The 16443-nt window shown below is 38.7% G+C and overlaps 1 protein-coding gene across 3 annotated transcripts in view; it reads right to left on the reverse strand.

The window, feature by feature from the left end:
• Positions 1-2840: 2840 nt before the first annotated feature.
• Positions 2841-16443, reverse strand: part of wnt6b (wingless-type MMTV integration site family, member 6b) — a 47197-nt gene continuing 33594 nt past the window's right edge. For all 3 annotated transcript variants that reach the window (XM_061723983.1, XM_061723984.1, XM_061723985.1), the window contains 2 exons: positions 6921-7222; positions 2841-5720 (listed from right to left, as the gene is read on the reverse strand). In XM_061723983.1, coding sequence (XP_061579967.1) covers positions 5259-5720; positions 6921-7222 — 764 coding nt within the window. In that variant the 3' untranslated portion in view covers positions 2841-5258. The remainder of the gene's footprint in view (positions 5721-6920; positions 7223-16443) is intronic.

Below are 16443 nucleotides of genomic sequence, written 5' to 3' on the forward strand. Positions count from 1 at the left end.
ACACACGGGAAAGTCTCCTCGGTGCTTATCCACACACAAAACAGTGTTAAGAGTTTTTCTCAGGTAGTCTTGTTTCAGGATGTTGCAATGATGACATGTTCCCTGAGAAAACACTCATACTCTTTTATATGGTATGTTCCTCAACAAGTGCAGTCACTTTGCCAAAGTACATTTTAAACTAAATCTACTCTAGCCTGGCTTTATCTGCAAAGCAATTTATCTGGCTTAGCATGCCACTCATCTCATTTTAAGGAGCAGCCCTGTGCAAGATAAGTCAAGTCAAACACCCCAGATGTGTTTTGTTGTACAGTAAAAGTAATTTAATGGTCCTGAGGCATGTTTTACTTAAAAGGCAACCGTGATGTTGTGCACAAAATGCACTATTAAGTCTCTTAGCATTAGCAGCCTTGTTGGGTGGGCTGCTGGAACTTCAGCAGCAGCTGAGCCATCACCTCCAGGGCATGTATTAACTCATAAAGTTCCCTGTCTCTGACTGACCTGCCAACACAGCGGTTGTGTGAGCGCATCCAGGGGAATATGTGTGATTGTGAGAGTGTGCATGATTGTATTTTGAAAGAATGATTAATTGCACTTTAGTGCATATTTCATCAGTAAAAGATTGCTTCATTTCACACTTTTCACAAAACATGTTTCGCCACTTGTGTTGGTCTCTCCTGTAATTACAGACAATGGTATCTGATGATACCAATATGTGCTGTTCTTCTTGTATGGAACATTTCTTCTCCAGATTGGTTTGGGAACAAAGGAGAGTCCACAGAAATTAAAGTGGAAATATCATACTTTTATTTTATATCTTATTTAGCAGGTTTTTATGATAAAGTATTATCTTCAATATGATTGGAAGCTAAAAAATAGATTAAGGCATGTTGTTTTCCAAAGCACACAATACTAGGGTTTCAGACAGCTATGAATGCTTCATTCTGAGGAGTTTTTTCTAACATTGGTTCACTATGACATTGTAGAGGGTGGAATTTCCTTGTATGGTCATATTCTCCAGTCAGTGTGTGTCCATATGAGCAAGATACTCAGCATTTACTTTAAAAGCACCTCGCAAATACGCAACAAGGATTAAGCGTTTTCCATGCCACTGGATTTACTAGTGCTCATTACAAATCATTTTGCCTTTTGTTGTCAAACTATCCCTAAACAAATGTACTTTTTGTTGTGAGGCAAAGTTAACCAACCAAGGCTTAGTTGATGCAGCTTCATTTTTCACTTAATGGGAGGCTGTTTTATCAAAAAAGCCCAGTAAACCACTGGCTTTGCAAAAATACAAATGCTGAAATTGCTTTTCCAACACTAGAAGTTTGTGAATCTGAACTGCAAGTGGAAGTAAACTGTATCTGCCTTGTTTGCAACAGAGTACATTTTAGTGCAAAATTCATGGGTACAGTGACCATATCTGCCAGTCTCAAACTTATATCTCTCTCATGCTAGCATGAAAAAAACTTGGCTTATTTCAATGTATCTCACACAAAGACAGCCTCAATTGTTGGCCGGTCTGGAGTGAAAGGTAGTGTGGTGACAACATTATTAGCGTTTCTTGTTTCTTGACACCAGATATTTTGCAACTCATTCAGCATTTTAATGCACTTTCTAACATCTACATCTCTTAAAATGAGTGTATACAGAACATTATTTAACTATAAAATTATTATACACTTGTCGAAATGTAGCTAAAAATAACATGTTAATTAGATGAAAATGTGTGTATGACATGCAACAGGAGCTGTGCTATGGCATGAGCCATTAGTTCTCCCCATTGGCAAGCCTCCAGGGATTCAACCAATCACAGTTAAGTAAATAAGACCAATTATTTCTTTGATTCTCAGTTTTTGTTTTCTGTAACAATTACCGGCTTTTGGAGTTATGCTGGGTGGTAAGTTATTCTAAAATATGAATGGTTTAAAATGACTAGAAACATTTTGCAGGCTAAATATATAATACAGGCATAAGACCACCAAGACTCCACCGTTGCTGATCAGTGATGTCAGAATAGTATTCATATGACTGATCTACTGTCTTGAGCGAAGCAATGTACATGCATTTACAGTCACAACCCTCCATTGCTGCTCTTTTCTTAATCAGTATTTGTATGTGTGGAAGGACTTAACAGACAACATAAGAGGAGACAAAAACTCATCTCTGTTTGGGATGATGTTACATTCCTCAGGCACTATTTCTCTCTCAAAGGGACACATGGAAAAATACGCCCATTATAGCCTGGCCACATACTCCAGTGGACACAAACTCACACACAGTGAAAAAGACAACCATGTGCAGACACTTGCACACACATGTCTGCAGGCAACTATATTTATACCAAGGCTCCAATAAATCTATCTGTTCTCTTGTCTATTTTACCTGGCTTTGCCCATGCAACATTGAATGCCTGAATAGAGGAGAGGAAAGGAGAGAAAAGCCCAGAGAGGGCAGCCCCGAGAAGGCAGCCCGGAGAGAGCTCTAGGGCAGGAGGAGTTGAGTGCCCATGGCATTTTTCTCCTCTATAGCCTAACTCTCCATGTCTTAAAGACATGGACATGGCCCTGCTGCTGCACACCACCATGCAACAAATTCCTGGAAAATATGAACTTGTGTCAACTTGTACAGCTCAAACTAACACAGGTCTGCTGTCCCCCCAACCCATCCCCCATCTCCTTGTCTTTTCATTTTTGCAACATAAATACCTCAAAACAATACCTCCTCTGGCGGAATGGCACAAAGATTTTAATCAAGAGAGAGATGCAAAAATGATCTAGTTTTGTCAAACTCATAACCCCCAAAATTCCCATAAATGGGTTGGAAGGATTGCATAAGTGATGGTAGAGCATTTTAATGAATGCATTTTGGAGGGTTGACATCTTTTTGTTTACTCTTTCAGAATACAAAATGTAGTAGAAGAGGCTTCCATTATTCAAGCTTTGACAGTAAAAAAAAATTACTTAATTTATTCAAATATCCATATTTTTGGTCCCACATTTTCAACATGGGTTCCTTTGTGACCTCTAACACTTTTACACAGCTAACCATGAAATTATATTATACGATTTTCCATGTCAGTAGTCTTGAATTTCCTCACAATCGATCAGTCTGTGGATACAAGGAGTCCAAATTCTTAATGGATTGATTTGCAACATTTCCAGTTTACTATCGTAAATCTCCTTTGTTCATGCCCTGATACACTTCTATAAAGCAGTTGTGAGGCTAAGACTCTTATAGAGCCAAAATAACAATATGATGTTCATGTTTTTAAAACAACATTTAAAAGAAAACACCTGATTTTTTTTTCTGTATACACATGTATAAAAGGTAATGTTAATATTGTATTGATATGATAAAAAACTTAATGTTTTAAAATTAAAACCTATTAATGTAGAGATTGCCTACAACTCATATTCACACAGACTGTACATTGTGTGTCTGTATTTATTGCATCGTCGCAAACGCCAGTAGCTACTACAAAACTGAGGCCTGCACTGTTACGTGTGTCCCACTGGAACAATGAGGGAGAAACCTTTATTCTTCCATCAGTTATCTGTACCCACTTCAATCCTATACAGAGTCTGGGGTGTCTGCTGGAGTCTGGCCTTGGTGTCATTGGGTTAAAGGTGGGGTACACACTTAACAAGTTGCCATTCTATTGCAAGGCCTATGTAAAAAAAAACACATTCAGTTCTAAAGGTAATATGGTCACTGATCACACTTACTCAAACAAAAAAATCCTGACTATACCATATGGAGAGATAATTTCAGATAAAGTTTTCATGACTATTTTCCAAAAATGTCAATTTTGTCAATACAAAAAGTTTAAGCATTTACAGAAATTAAGAGGTATTGAAATAGTGTTGAAAGCGTTCCTTAAAACTATTAGTGTGACAGTTTAAATTTTTGTATAATTTTGACAAACAGAATAAAAAAGATAAAAGGCCAAAATCTTTTTGTACTTAGTGTACATGCTCTATTAAGTCGAACAGAAACACAGACTTTACATCATCCAACCATATCATTTTGCTCTCCCGACTAAAATCCGTGCCACTCAAAGATCACATCATCATCATCATCATCATCATCATCATCATCATCATCATCATCATCATCATCATCATCATCATCATCATCATCATCATCATCAGTGCGATCTTGAGCTTCTGCCACTGGGAAGTTAGAAACACATTCTTTGGGCCCTGTAGTTTGAAGGGTGGGGTATTTGTCGTTTCGCCTTGGTTGGTCCCATAAGACTGGGAGTTTGGAGGTGAAGTGAATACCTCAGATTATGTTTATGTTCTTTACACCATTCCTATAAGGCGTTTTTGTAGAACCACCTTCTGTCCAGCTGGGGGAAGTTGCTCCTGCTGCTGTCGTGCCGGGTGAAGTCTGACTGGTCTGAAAAAACTGTTTAGGTAAATGAAAAGTGTCAAAGTGACAATCCTTGTGAATGCCAGGATGCAGGTTTGTCCTCCATGGCACTGCATTATAAAAGACTGAGCACTGTTACTCATTTGTCATTGGCTTTAATGTTGTGGTGCATCAGTGAATATGAACATTTTAAAAGTTTGAATAAAATAGATTTCAGGTAGTAAAATGTAAACATTTTCTGATCGCTGGTGATGCACAGTATTATAAAAATGGGATTACACACATGTCAAGAGAAAAATTAAAGTACTGGTATTTGGGCTTCAGTGATATCTTTATATCATTGTACAGCATTTTGTAAATAGAAAATAATGTCTCTGAAGGACTTAAATAGCAGAAAGTACAAAAAAGTCACTGCAAGCTCATAAGATTTCAACATACTCAGTGTAACAATCATACTTTTTTTTGACAGTTTATGAAGGTGGATAACTCAGGTAAATCACCATTTTTAGAGCCTCACAGATGCTGCAGATGTTGTTGAAGTGGATCTGCTAAATGCATCAGCTAGTCAAAACAAGATCCTCTTTGCATAGGTCCTTTTATTCAATGACACTTAACAGTCTTTGGTCCTTTCTTAACGAAGAAACAGAAAATAGGTAGTTCATAGAAGGTAGGTCGGGTTATCTGTTTGAAACTCATATGAACAAAACTATGTTGTTTATTTTTTCAAATGAAAGTCTTTTAGGGTATTATCTTATCTTATTATTATGTAACCATTGTGGTCTAAATCTTTTTTCCAACAGTGAGACTAAACCAGGAACCTAAAAAGGAACAGAAATAGCTAAAAATGAGTGAGTAGTTTGGTTACACTCCGACTCAGTTCATCAGTGACACAGACTAAGCTGTTTTTGTACCAAGCACTTCTTGCACTGGACAACACAACACCAATGGAAGCGACACAAGCAGTTCTCCTCAAATTCCACCGTTTCCTCCCGGTAGCCCCTTTCGCAACACAACAAATCACAGCCGCTGATGTCCATGGCCGTGCTGTTGCACATGCGTCCCCGTGTTCCCAGTGAACCTGTTTTCCGATTTGCGAGGCAGAAATCTGGAGATTCGTCTGAGTATATCAGATCTTGTTTATCTGGTGGCTTTATGTTGTGGCCTACAGGGATCAGAGTCTTCCCATCATTGCTACCCATCACTTTGGATGCACCGTTGAAACGCTCCAGCAGGCGGTCGCCCACCTCACGGAAATGAGGCATTTTTTTCCAGCACGTACGCAAGGTGCATGAGCCAGAGAGTCCATGGCACTTGCACTCAGTCCGCATGTAGAGCTTCACTGCCTAGCAGAGGAAAGTGCCGGGGGGCGGGGGGGTGAACAAAACAAAAAGAGAGACAGTTAATCAAACAGGAAAAAAGGCACAAAGAACTTCTAACTTGTACCCTGAAGAGAAAGAGGGAACTGCTTTTGAGAAGTATTAGAGATGTATTATTGTGTTCTCATAATATATCATAGACAAAGTCACCAGATAATGCACACACACACACACACACACACACACACACACACACACACACTGATAGGTAGGTAAGATAAAGGCAGACGCTATTTCGAAAGAATTTGTACCCAGCCCCCTTTCTCCTTTTCCCTCCATCTTGCCTCTGGCCTTCCTACATCTAACAAGCCTTGACAACAGATCATTCACTTATACTGCAGATAATTAACCCATCACACACACATACACACACACATCTAAGTAAATGTGTGTACAAGTATTTATGCATGCATGCGCATAAACAAAAATGTGAACGCATCACAGCACGTTAGTTTCTCAACCTCTGGGAGTATCTTTGACGTCGCCCCCCCCCCCCCCCCCCGATCTACAAATTGTTTGTCACTAATGCTACAATTGGACTTCATCCCAAAAATCCTCCTCTCTTCTGTTCTTCTCAACCTTTCTCTGACCTTTGCTGAAACACGCTTAATGACTACATGTGGCTCTTGTGAAACATTTATGCAAGTAGGCAGTAACACAATGAAAGCAAACAACATTGACTAATCCAGAAGAATAAAAGAATTTATCTTAAAACTTATCACCACATTTTGCGTTGGATTTTTTTTCACGGCCTTCGTTTACTTGCTGCTCATGCAGGTAACAGAGAAGAAGTTAAAACTTCTCCAAGGACCATAGAAATGTAAGGAGCTACCTGCCTCCAGGGCTTGAAAACAAAATCTGTGGCACGTTCTTGTTTTTTTTGTTACAGAAATCTGATTCTTGTTAGAATATCAGCTTACAGTGCTGCAGAAATATGGCTACAGGCCATGGCTTTCTCTTTAGCGTTTCTGTGGAATGCAGGAAAATTCCAGTGAACAAGCCTCACTTCTGCTTCTTTGAGACTATACCGAAATATTAGAGCTACATGACGCAGTTCAAAACATTTTTAACATGGTGTCTTTAGCTGTCCCCACTTGTTTGGATTGAAAATGTAAAAAAGTGTAAAAAAAAATGTAATAAAACAAAACATGTGAAACAGTTTCTTACCAGCCTGCCAGCCTCGTTGTTGTGGAGATCAATAAGCGTCCTGATATCACTTTTGCCCTTTCTTCTCTTGGCATCCATGAACTGCTTGGACTTTTCATAACCAAACTCCACATCATCTCCACAGCCCCCCCACTCCCACTTGACGCTGTCCCCAGTGGAGGGGGAAGGCGGCCTGGGCGGCGCTCTGTTTATGGTGGCTTCACAGCCGCACTGCAGCAGGTCTCCCATACTGCAGGCTTGGGTCACGGCATGTGTCACACCTGCAGCTGTGATGGCATAGACAAACGCTGTCTCCCGGATGTCTGAAACATTTAAATAAAATTCAAATGACTAATGGCATAAAAGAAATACATTTTAATGGAATTATTAAATCAACATTCAAACATTTTGCCCCTTTTTTCCAATTATATGGAAATCCATTTTCATCTATTGTCCTATACAGGGTCACAGAAGTCCACTGGAGATTTGCCAGCTCATTACAGACAAAAGACAAGGGTACACCCTGGACAGGTTGCTAGTTTATCACAGGGCAACATATATAGACAAACAACCACACATGCTCACACATCTGGGCAGTTTAGAATCATCAATCAACCTAACGCGCATAATTGTTAACTGTGCACCCCTTAATGTTCAGGATACAAAATATATCTCATTACAGATGATTGTATGGTTCAGATGGGAGAAAGGCTAATATATAAACTTTTTTCAACCCATTTTCATGGAGAATTGAATGGATCAAAGGCAGGAATAATGCATGATGACTAGACAGATAATACAGGTATGTGTCATGAAGAATCAGAATCAGAATCAGGTTTATTTGGCCAGGTCAGCTCAGACAAGACATGGAATTTGATTCGGTTGTTATAGCTCACTCTATAGTAAATAGGTAAATAGGTAAGAGACAAATGACTCTTATCAACATATATGCAATTTTTAAAAAGTGAAAGTTGCAGCAGAATGAGGTAGATATTATTATATGTGATTATTATCACAGCATATGATTGTGTTATTATAATTACTGTTATTATTGTTATTATTATTATTGCACGGTGATTGATTACTCTGAGACCCTATGAGTGATGAGAGTTCATCAGAGCAACAGCTTGAGGGAAGAATGTGTAGAGGTTGGGCTGCAATCTGATCATTTTGTTAAAAGAAAAATAAACTGGCATAGATATTCTGCATACTCCCCACCTCAGTAGCAGCCAATTCAATATCAATATTAACTGAATACACTTCTGAGCTTTCCAGTTATTAGTTTGCATGTCAACCCCTACCCAAATGACCCAAATATATTTTGTGTATATATTGTCTTTTTTTTAATACTACTGGACTGGGCAAATGTAATTTCATTGTCCTGATACAGTGACAAATAAAAGTATCCATCCATCCATCCATCCATCCATCCATCCATCCATCCATCCATCCATCCATCCATCCATCCATCCATCCATCCATCCATCCATCCATCCATCCATCCTTCCATCCATCCATCCATCCATCCATCCGTGAGTGATGGCATGTGTTGTATGGGCCCGATGTAATTAAAATGCCAGAAAGTCGCTTAGACATGAGTCACTGCAGACCTGACCTTAAAGTTAAGATCCATAGAATCCTCACTAGTCTGTCCTTCCAATATGTCCATTTCTGTATCATAAAAAGTAAAAGCTATGACTGGAAGACATCAGTGTACAGTTTCTTTTTTATTATATGACGCATCTATGCAGATTGGTTATTGTCCTAAGTCTGTCTTTTACTTTTATTCATCATTTCCACCAAATTGTGCAGTTTGGTTGCTTGTGTTTTGGTTATGATTTTTAACCATTAGGATTTAACCAGAATTCACCGGATGATTTGTATCGCATCGAATTCATGTCTTTTTGGGATTCATTGTGAGCTTGTTAGATTGACAATCACATGTGTTAACTATGTTTACACTCATGGAAACAAACTACGCCAAGCAGGAAAAAAAAGACTTAAGCCTGTAGTTGTGAGGATGACCCCAGTAGGAATAACTGACAACCAGTCTATATTTTGATAACATTTTTAACAAACAAGGTGTAACGCCAGAACACTTTATGAAAAAAAAGGGAAAGAAGCTCATTTCTACTCCACAATTCATCCAGTCATCTCTCTTTAATTCAATCAGTCATTTTCTCAGCTACATGGAACAGGATGAAAGCACTTTCCACTCAGTCCCGGTGCATAACTATGATCCTAGGCGTCACTTTATTTGTGGTGCTGGGAGGACGGCTGTTTCTCTCTAACACACACACATTTACACAGTTGCACAATCATACACACCACAGCTGGTGGTTTATTTTGAGCACACAACTTAACGCTCCTGGCCGACGGAATGTCCAACCACAACTGTAAATTGATCATGTGTTTTCCCCAGCGGCCTCAGTATCCTTCTGTGTTTTAGCCCAACACATCGTTATCCAGGGTTATTGAACAGTATCTATTGTGATTGGCCCTAGATTGAAAATGACTTCACAAATACTGGTCTTTCTTGGTATTTATTGATCATAGAAGACACATTGGGCTCAAGTCACTGTAATTCTCTATTTTCATTTACTGATTTAACTGCATAAGTGCACTCAAATGCATAAGACACATAAACTTCTAAATGCAGTGTGATGTCACTGAGGTACAATAGTTTTCTCTGGACATGGATGTAACACATAAAATAATTTCTGTTCATTTACATTGAGATATCACTTTTCTCATTAATATATTTATTTTCTACAATTAAATTTTAATTATTATGAAAGTCTGGCTTATTTAGTACATTTTAATGTATTTGCAACTGTCATCAACTTACTCTACTACTGCATTTTCACTGACTTACACACATATAAAGGATAAGTAAAAGGGAGAAAAAAGCAACTATAATGAGTGTTGCACGGCTGAAATGAAGCAGATGCACACAATATGACACCCCCCCCACTATGTTACCATAAATCTAATATTTGTATATTGTAATATTTGTAGATTTGTATAATATTAATATATTAATATTTGGTAAACTTGTGAGTCACTCCGGTGCTCTGTTGTGTCTCTGTCTGTTTGTAGAAATAAACAGTTCACAATGTAATTGTGACCAACTATGTATATGAACTTAGCAAAAAAAGTAAGGGAAATGTGTTTGGCAGATTATTCCTTTGTCGTAACAATGCTTTTTGGCAATAAATCTTATGCCGTTAGACAGTCTGTTTATTTCCCTTTTAAATGGTGACACATTTGTAAGGAACATGCATTTGTGGGATGAGCAGCAGAGCTGAGTATGTGGGTTACGCCCAAGAAAAAGTTGCCAAATCGTCTCTGCCAATGCCAAAAGGCTTATTTTGCTGTTACTATTGACTCTTCCTTTGAGCGTCTGATACCCCCAGTTGCTGCCAATCAGGTGTGTCTGTGAGCATGGGCCCTGCTACAGTGGTTAGTAGTCGTCTGCTCCAAGAATCGGCTTGTCAAGTTTGACTGATCTGGATAGGTCCTGTGCCATAGTGAAATTTCAAGCTGGTTTTCCACAAAACCAAGTTGTGTCATAGTTCGGAATAAGCCCTAGCACCATCTTCAAACTGAAGGCCAAGTTCTATATAACGGGGTATGTAGGACACAGGCAGCAAAGTGGGTGTACGAAGACGACAACAATACAGAAGGCTGGTTCCTCACCTTGTCATCAGGCTGTCTTCTACAGATTTGCAGTCAAGGTTTCCAGGACTATATGACCAACAGGTCTCTGCCCAGATAATCTGGAACAGACTGCACACAGCAAATCTCCGGTCTCATAAGGCTGCCAGGAGGCTGCCATGACTGCCCTTCCCCATCAGGCCCGTTTGTGCTGGTGTCTGCAACACGTCAACTGGAACCTGAACATGTGGAGGAACGTTATGTTCAGGGATGAGGCCAGATTCTGCCTACAGCAGTTGGATTGTAGGGTCTAAATGTGGAGAAGACAATGAGAACCCTATGCTGATTATGGCATCTCCCCTAACTGGAAAAACACAGAGATACATCGAGAAGAGATTCTGCAACCAGTGGCAATCACATATCTCCACAGTATGAGACTGAACTGTATCATCCAAGAGGACTACGCTCACTCCCCCAGAGTGGGGTTTATTAGAGACTATATCCAGAATTTGGGAGCGGAGAAAATGGAGTGGCCTCCCAGTAGTCCTGACTTTAACCTCATTGAACACTTGTGGGATCAGTTTGGGCGTTCTGTTTGTGTCAGAATGACCAACACACCCACGTCGGCTGACTTGTGTCAAATGCTGGTTGATGAATGGGATGCCATCCCACAGCAGTGTGTGACCAGACTGATCACCAACATGAGGGTGAAGTGCCAGGCTGTTGTGGCTGTGTATGGGACTTCCACACACTACTAAGGCTCCTGTTTGTTTAATGGATACATTGTTAAATTGCCAATATTTTTTTTTTGCCAATGTTTTTTCTTCAAACTTTAATCATCTAATCCACCAAACGCCAAACAAGAGTCAATGGCAAAATAAGCCTTTTGGCATTGGCTGAGAAGATTTGGCAAACTTTTCATGGGTGGAACCCAGATACTCAGCTCTGCTGCTCATCCCACAAATGCATGTTTCTTACAAATGTGTTTAAAAGGGAAACAAACAGGCTTTCCAATGGATTGATTGCCAAGAAACAATGTTACGACAAACACAAATTTCCTTACTTTTTCAGCCAAGTTCTGAAAATGATATTGGAAGTTTTTTAGCTGGGAGACACTATACCATCTTCTTTTCTCTTTGGTGAATGCATCATGATTTTGTGACAAACCTTCATCTAGACAAATAATATTCCATCAATTATCTGGTTTGTGGAGGCTTAATTTTTTTTTTCTAAGAGTTGGAAGAGAGAGCGTCTGCAGTCACCACCATCAACACCGCCAACTCCATATCTCATTATTCAGTGAATGGGATTCATTACGAATGAGAACACACACACACACACACACACACACACACACACACACACACACACACACACACACACACACACACACACACACACACACACACACACACACACACAGAAAGAATGGGTGGCGTGCGACGAAACCTGCACACCCCAGCATGCCTTGATATCAATACCAGCTGTACACCCTGACACTATAAGACAAGATGTTTCCAGAGCGGGCAAATTTGAATGTGTGCACGTGTATGTCATTATATTTAGGACAAACACATGCACAGCTCCAAGAACAGTATTTGAAAATTTAAAACATTTCAGTGTGTTTATTGCTTAAGTACGGTAGATTTTTTATCTCATGGTTTATGGATGTGGTTCATGCCATATTTAGTGAGTTAAATCATTTTAGCAGTATTTGTAATATTGCGTGTTTATGGTTGTTTCTATTCAAGTGTGAGTGAGCGTTGAATGTTAACCCCAGCTGCCTCCCTGTTAACTTGTAGGCTGGCCAGGTGTCCTCAAATGCAGCAGTACATCTTATAGGAAATCTGCAAGCAGATAATCTCTTTTCTGAGCAAAAGTATTAATTGACTCAAATTTGCCAAGTTTTATGAAAGAGATAAGCCAAATAACAATGAAATACAGACAAAACAAGCAAGGGTTAAAGAAGTGACAGAATTAAAAATGGAAGCTTAAAAGAAGCTATCAAAAATCTGATGATTTGAGGCACCATGTCTCACATTTTCCTCGCAGACATAAATTCCAAACAAATTCTCTGCCACGGTGGGTGTCTGGGCCTGTTTATGTCTGCTTCTAATTCCAAAGAGCCCTTCTGCAGCGTTTAGCGCATATTCTTTTAATCCCTTTCAAACTTTTAGGGAACAACAGGTGTGAACAGGTGTGTTAAAGCCAATGCAATGACCCTTTTCTCCAGATAAGAAAAATGTTTAAAAAAAACAACAACAAAACATAAAACTCTCAAAATAAAGGTATTAGAGAAGATGTTTTTGTGGATTTAGTGACACCTGCAGAGTTGGAGATTAGAGAATGAAGAATCGCAGTCACACAGATATGAGTCAGCACTATGAGTAGGTCTGTGTGGATTCTCAGTCATCCAGGTCATGGTAATCATAAAATGCTTGAATTAAATGGATACTGGACTTTTCTGGGTACTTGAGGACATTTGATTTCTCATCTGAAAGGCCTCTGCAATTTAGAGTAATAGGCGAGGAGTTTTCAGGTTCAGCTTTTAAAGGAGCTGTATGTAAGAGCAATAATAAAACTAATCATAAAATGACCCCGATATGTCAACAGACATTTAAAAATCATGTTCATTTCAAATACTTATGTCACTGACAACAGCAGTCAAGCCAGGATATTCCAGTTTAAAAAGAGGAGTTGCAGCCCTCAACTGATGTTTATGTTGTCATTTTTTGTTTTGGCCTGAAGCTCCACCCTCCACCTATCTCCCAATCACGAAGTCAGTATTGTTTCGGCATCCGGGTTGCCAGCTCGGCTCTAATTATCGCAGCCATGGCAGCCTACGTTCCTGCTGCATTCTGCAGCCTACCTGGCAACCTCTGGTCGGGGGGAGGAGGGGGAGGGTACACGCCGCTCAACAATATTTTGAAAGTGACTGCAGTACCAGTTTTGGACATTTCTTACAGACGGTTCCTTTAAGTTTGAGAGACAGCTTTAAGTTAGTCAGAATCAAAGAAGCTTTTAAGATGAAATGTCTGGAGTAACTTAGAAATATGTCCATTTAAGTATTTTAGGACCTATAGAAAGAGCCAAGGGAGACCAAAATAGAAGAAAATAGAAAACCCTTACCAGTGCCCACCATCTACCAGCGACCAATACATGTTTAAGACTGCACAGCAAGGATCAAGTGTGTTTTCTATCCTAGTACATTTGCTAATCCTTCTTACTAAGCATTTTACTTTTGTTCCTAAGATGTCTCCAAAGAGATGCGTTTCTGGCTTCGTAGGAAACCTGACTGACCATGGCTCAGTGGACGCAGCTTGTTTTTCCAGGGCAGTAATGGAGCGAATGTATTTGTTTTTCTTCATGGAGGACTGTTTTATGCACAGACCAGTACACTGCTGGATTTGCAGAAAAACTCGAGCTGAAATTCCTCACTGTTTCATCACTAGAAGCTCATGAGTCTGAACCACAACCAACAAGTATACTGTCTGTAGTGTGTTGTGATGCGCACATCTAGGGTACAGTGACCATAGTTGCTGAGTATTGCACGTTTAGGCTGTTTTTATGGTCTGTCTTAACCTAAGAAGAAGAAAAAATCAATTTCACCGATTAACATGCCATGCCTAAACCGTTGATAACTATAGAGTCGAAAGTAATTTAGTGACAGCATCATTAGCACCATTAACATTTCTATTTAACAAACCTGTTGTTGTCACAGTTTGTTTTGGTGTCCACTTACTTTTTCTAAATCCAATTGTGACTCAAACATGAATAGAAGGATTTGAGGTCCTGAGATGATTTACCACACATGCTGACATGTAGAAAATGCAGTGTTATGATGTGTTTATAGATTAAAAGTGTAAATCTGACAAGCAAGAGGTAATGTGCCTCTAGGAATTTTACATATCAAAAATCACTTGAGCCAATTCTGCTCATTTTCAGGAGTCAGCCCTCCCTGTGATTTTCAATCTTTGTTATTCTGAAATGATTACAGCCTTTTGGAGTTATGCTGGAGGTACTTTAGATGTACCAGATATTAAAAAAATAAAAATTATTAAAAAAAATAAATACATGTTTGAACATGATCATAATATGAGCACTTGAAATGTTTGTTTAGAAAGGAAAATTTACTCCTCCAACTTTTTAAATATGCATGCACATTTGCATTTTTTACAGTAATATTCATATTATTTAATACAAAGAGATGCAGACATAAATCATATATGTGCAAACATTATACATCATAGTTTAAGAGAAAATCACACCACAAGCACCTGATCACATTGAGTCTCTGCACTGAGTAGCATCTGAGGATATGGGTTGACTGTTTTGACTCTTTTCTAATGTTTCTCTTTGTTAATATTGGCTCATCATAAGCTGCTGACAAAATAAGTCATCTTTCTGTATTAGGGTCTGTTTGAGTTCAGATCTCTTTGTATTAAGGAGAAAATTGTGAAATCCTTGACATGCTTGTCTGTGTGCGACCAATGTACAGGCCCAAGCAAGTTTTGTTTATTCTACAGCACAGATTTGCACACACACACACACACACACACACACACACACACACACACACACACACACACACACAAACATAGACACGCACAAATTCTGTCTTGACTTTAAAAGAAGTACCGCAACATCCCTTATGTGATTACCGGCATCACTTTATGCTGGCTTATTCACACAGTGAGTCAAGACTGCTCCAGGGTCTTTATGCTATTTCAACACAGGCAAGATCAAGGAAAAGAGGATAATAACCACTGATTATTAACACGAACACAGACATCTGACCTTTTTTTTTAGAGCTAAATGCGTAATAGTCTCATTTCCACCGTTTTTTTTTTTCTTATTCAGGCGCAAAATAAGATCTTGTGATAACATGTTCACTCATTCATTCTCATAATAAACCTGAAATGAGAGTGTTTCAGTGATATTGTGAAATCAGCTTAAACCCCTATTATACTGTATATACATGGACAGTACCACACCTCAAATAAGTTTTAATCTTAGATCTTCAGTCTCTCTACCTGACTAATGCAAACCAAAAAAAGGAAACATTTGCACTTTTCCATAATTCTGTGTGTGTGTGTGTGTCTCCTTTTGTTCCAGAACAGCTGGGAAAATGATGCATTTGTTATCACATTGACAAATAAAAACAAAATGAAAGGTAAGAAATTCACACAGATATGCATCCTTGATGTTAGTACGGTATCATTTCAATCTCATTATTCCACTCTAGAACTAAAGTGTTTTCTGTTTCATAAATATGTTGACATAATGCCATCACGTCACTTTTATCGTGTCCCAAAGTGAAACTCTTTTGTACAGATTGTTATCTAACACATGCACCACAAGGTTTATGCATGAATAGGGGGTGAAGATGGTTTGGATAAGTCTTTGCAGAGGCCTGTTTTCATTGAATGGAGATTGTCTTATATTGCCTTATGAGGGTCACAGAATCAAATATTCTCTTTCAAAAAGGCATTACACTGCACAAAACAAAAAATAGTTAGGTCATAATCATCAATGATCTCGCTTCAAAAAAGGTTTTAGACAATGTGAATGTTTAAAAAATGTATTCTATTCAAGTACAAAAAGAGAAGTGAAATTAATTGGTATCGACTATAGAACAGGTTTCAGACTGAAATGTTACATAAAATGATGAAGTGAATTAAAAAAAATGTTAGCAGCACAAACACAGAAACATACAGCAGTTAACACTTGTTTAGTGAAAATCCTTCAACAATTAAGAAAAAAATAGGAAAATTACTAACACAATAACTATTCTAGCTAACAAGTCTGTTTCTAAGACTACTACATATTCAGAAATTATACCCTGCGTTATTCTGTATTTCATATTTGGAGTTGCAATTTAGGGCAG

Source organism: Cololabis saira, chromosome 6 (genome assembly GCF_033807715.1).
Source record: "Cololabis saira isolate AMF1-May2022 chromosome 6, fColSai1.1, whole genome shotgun sequence".
NCBI lineage: Eukaryota > Metazoa > Chordata > Actinopteri > Beloniformes > Belonidae > Cololabis > Cololabis saira.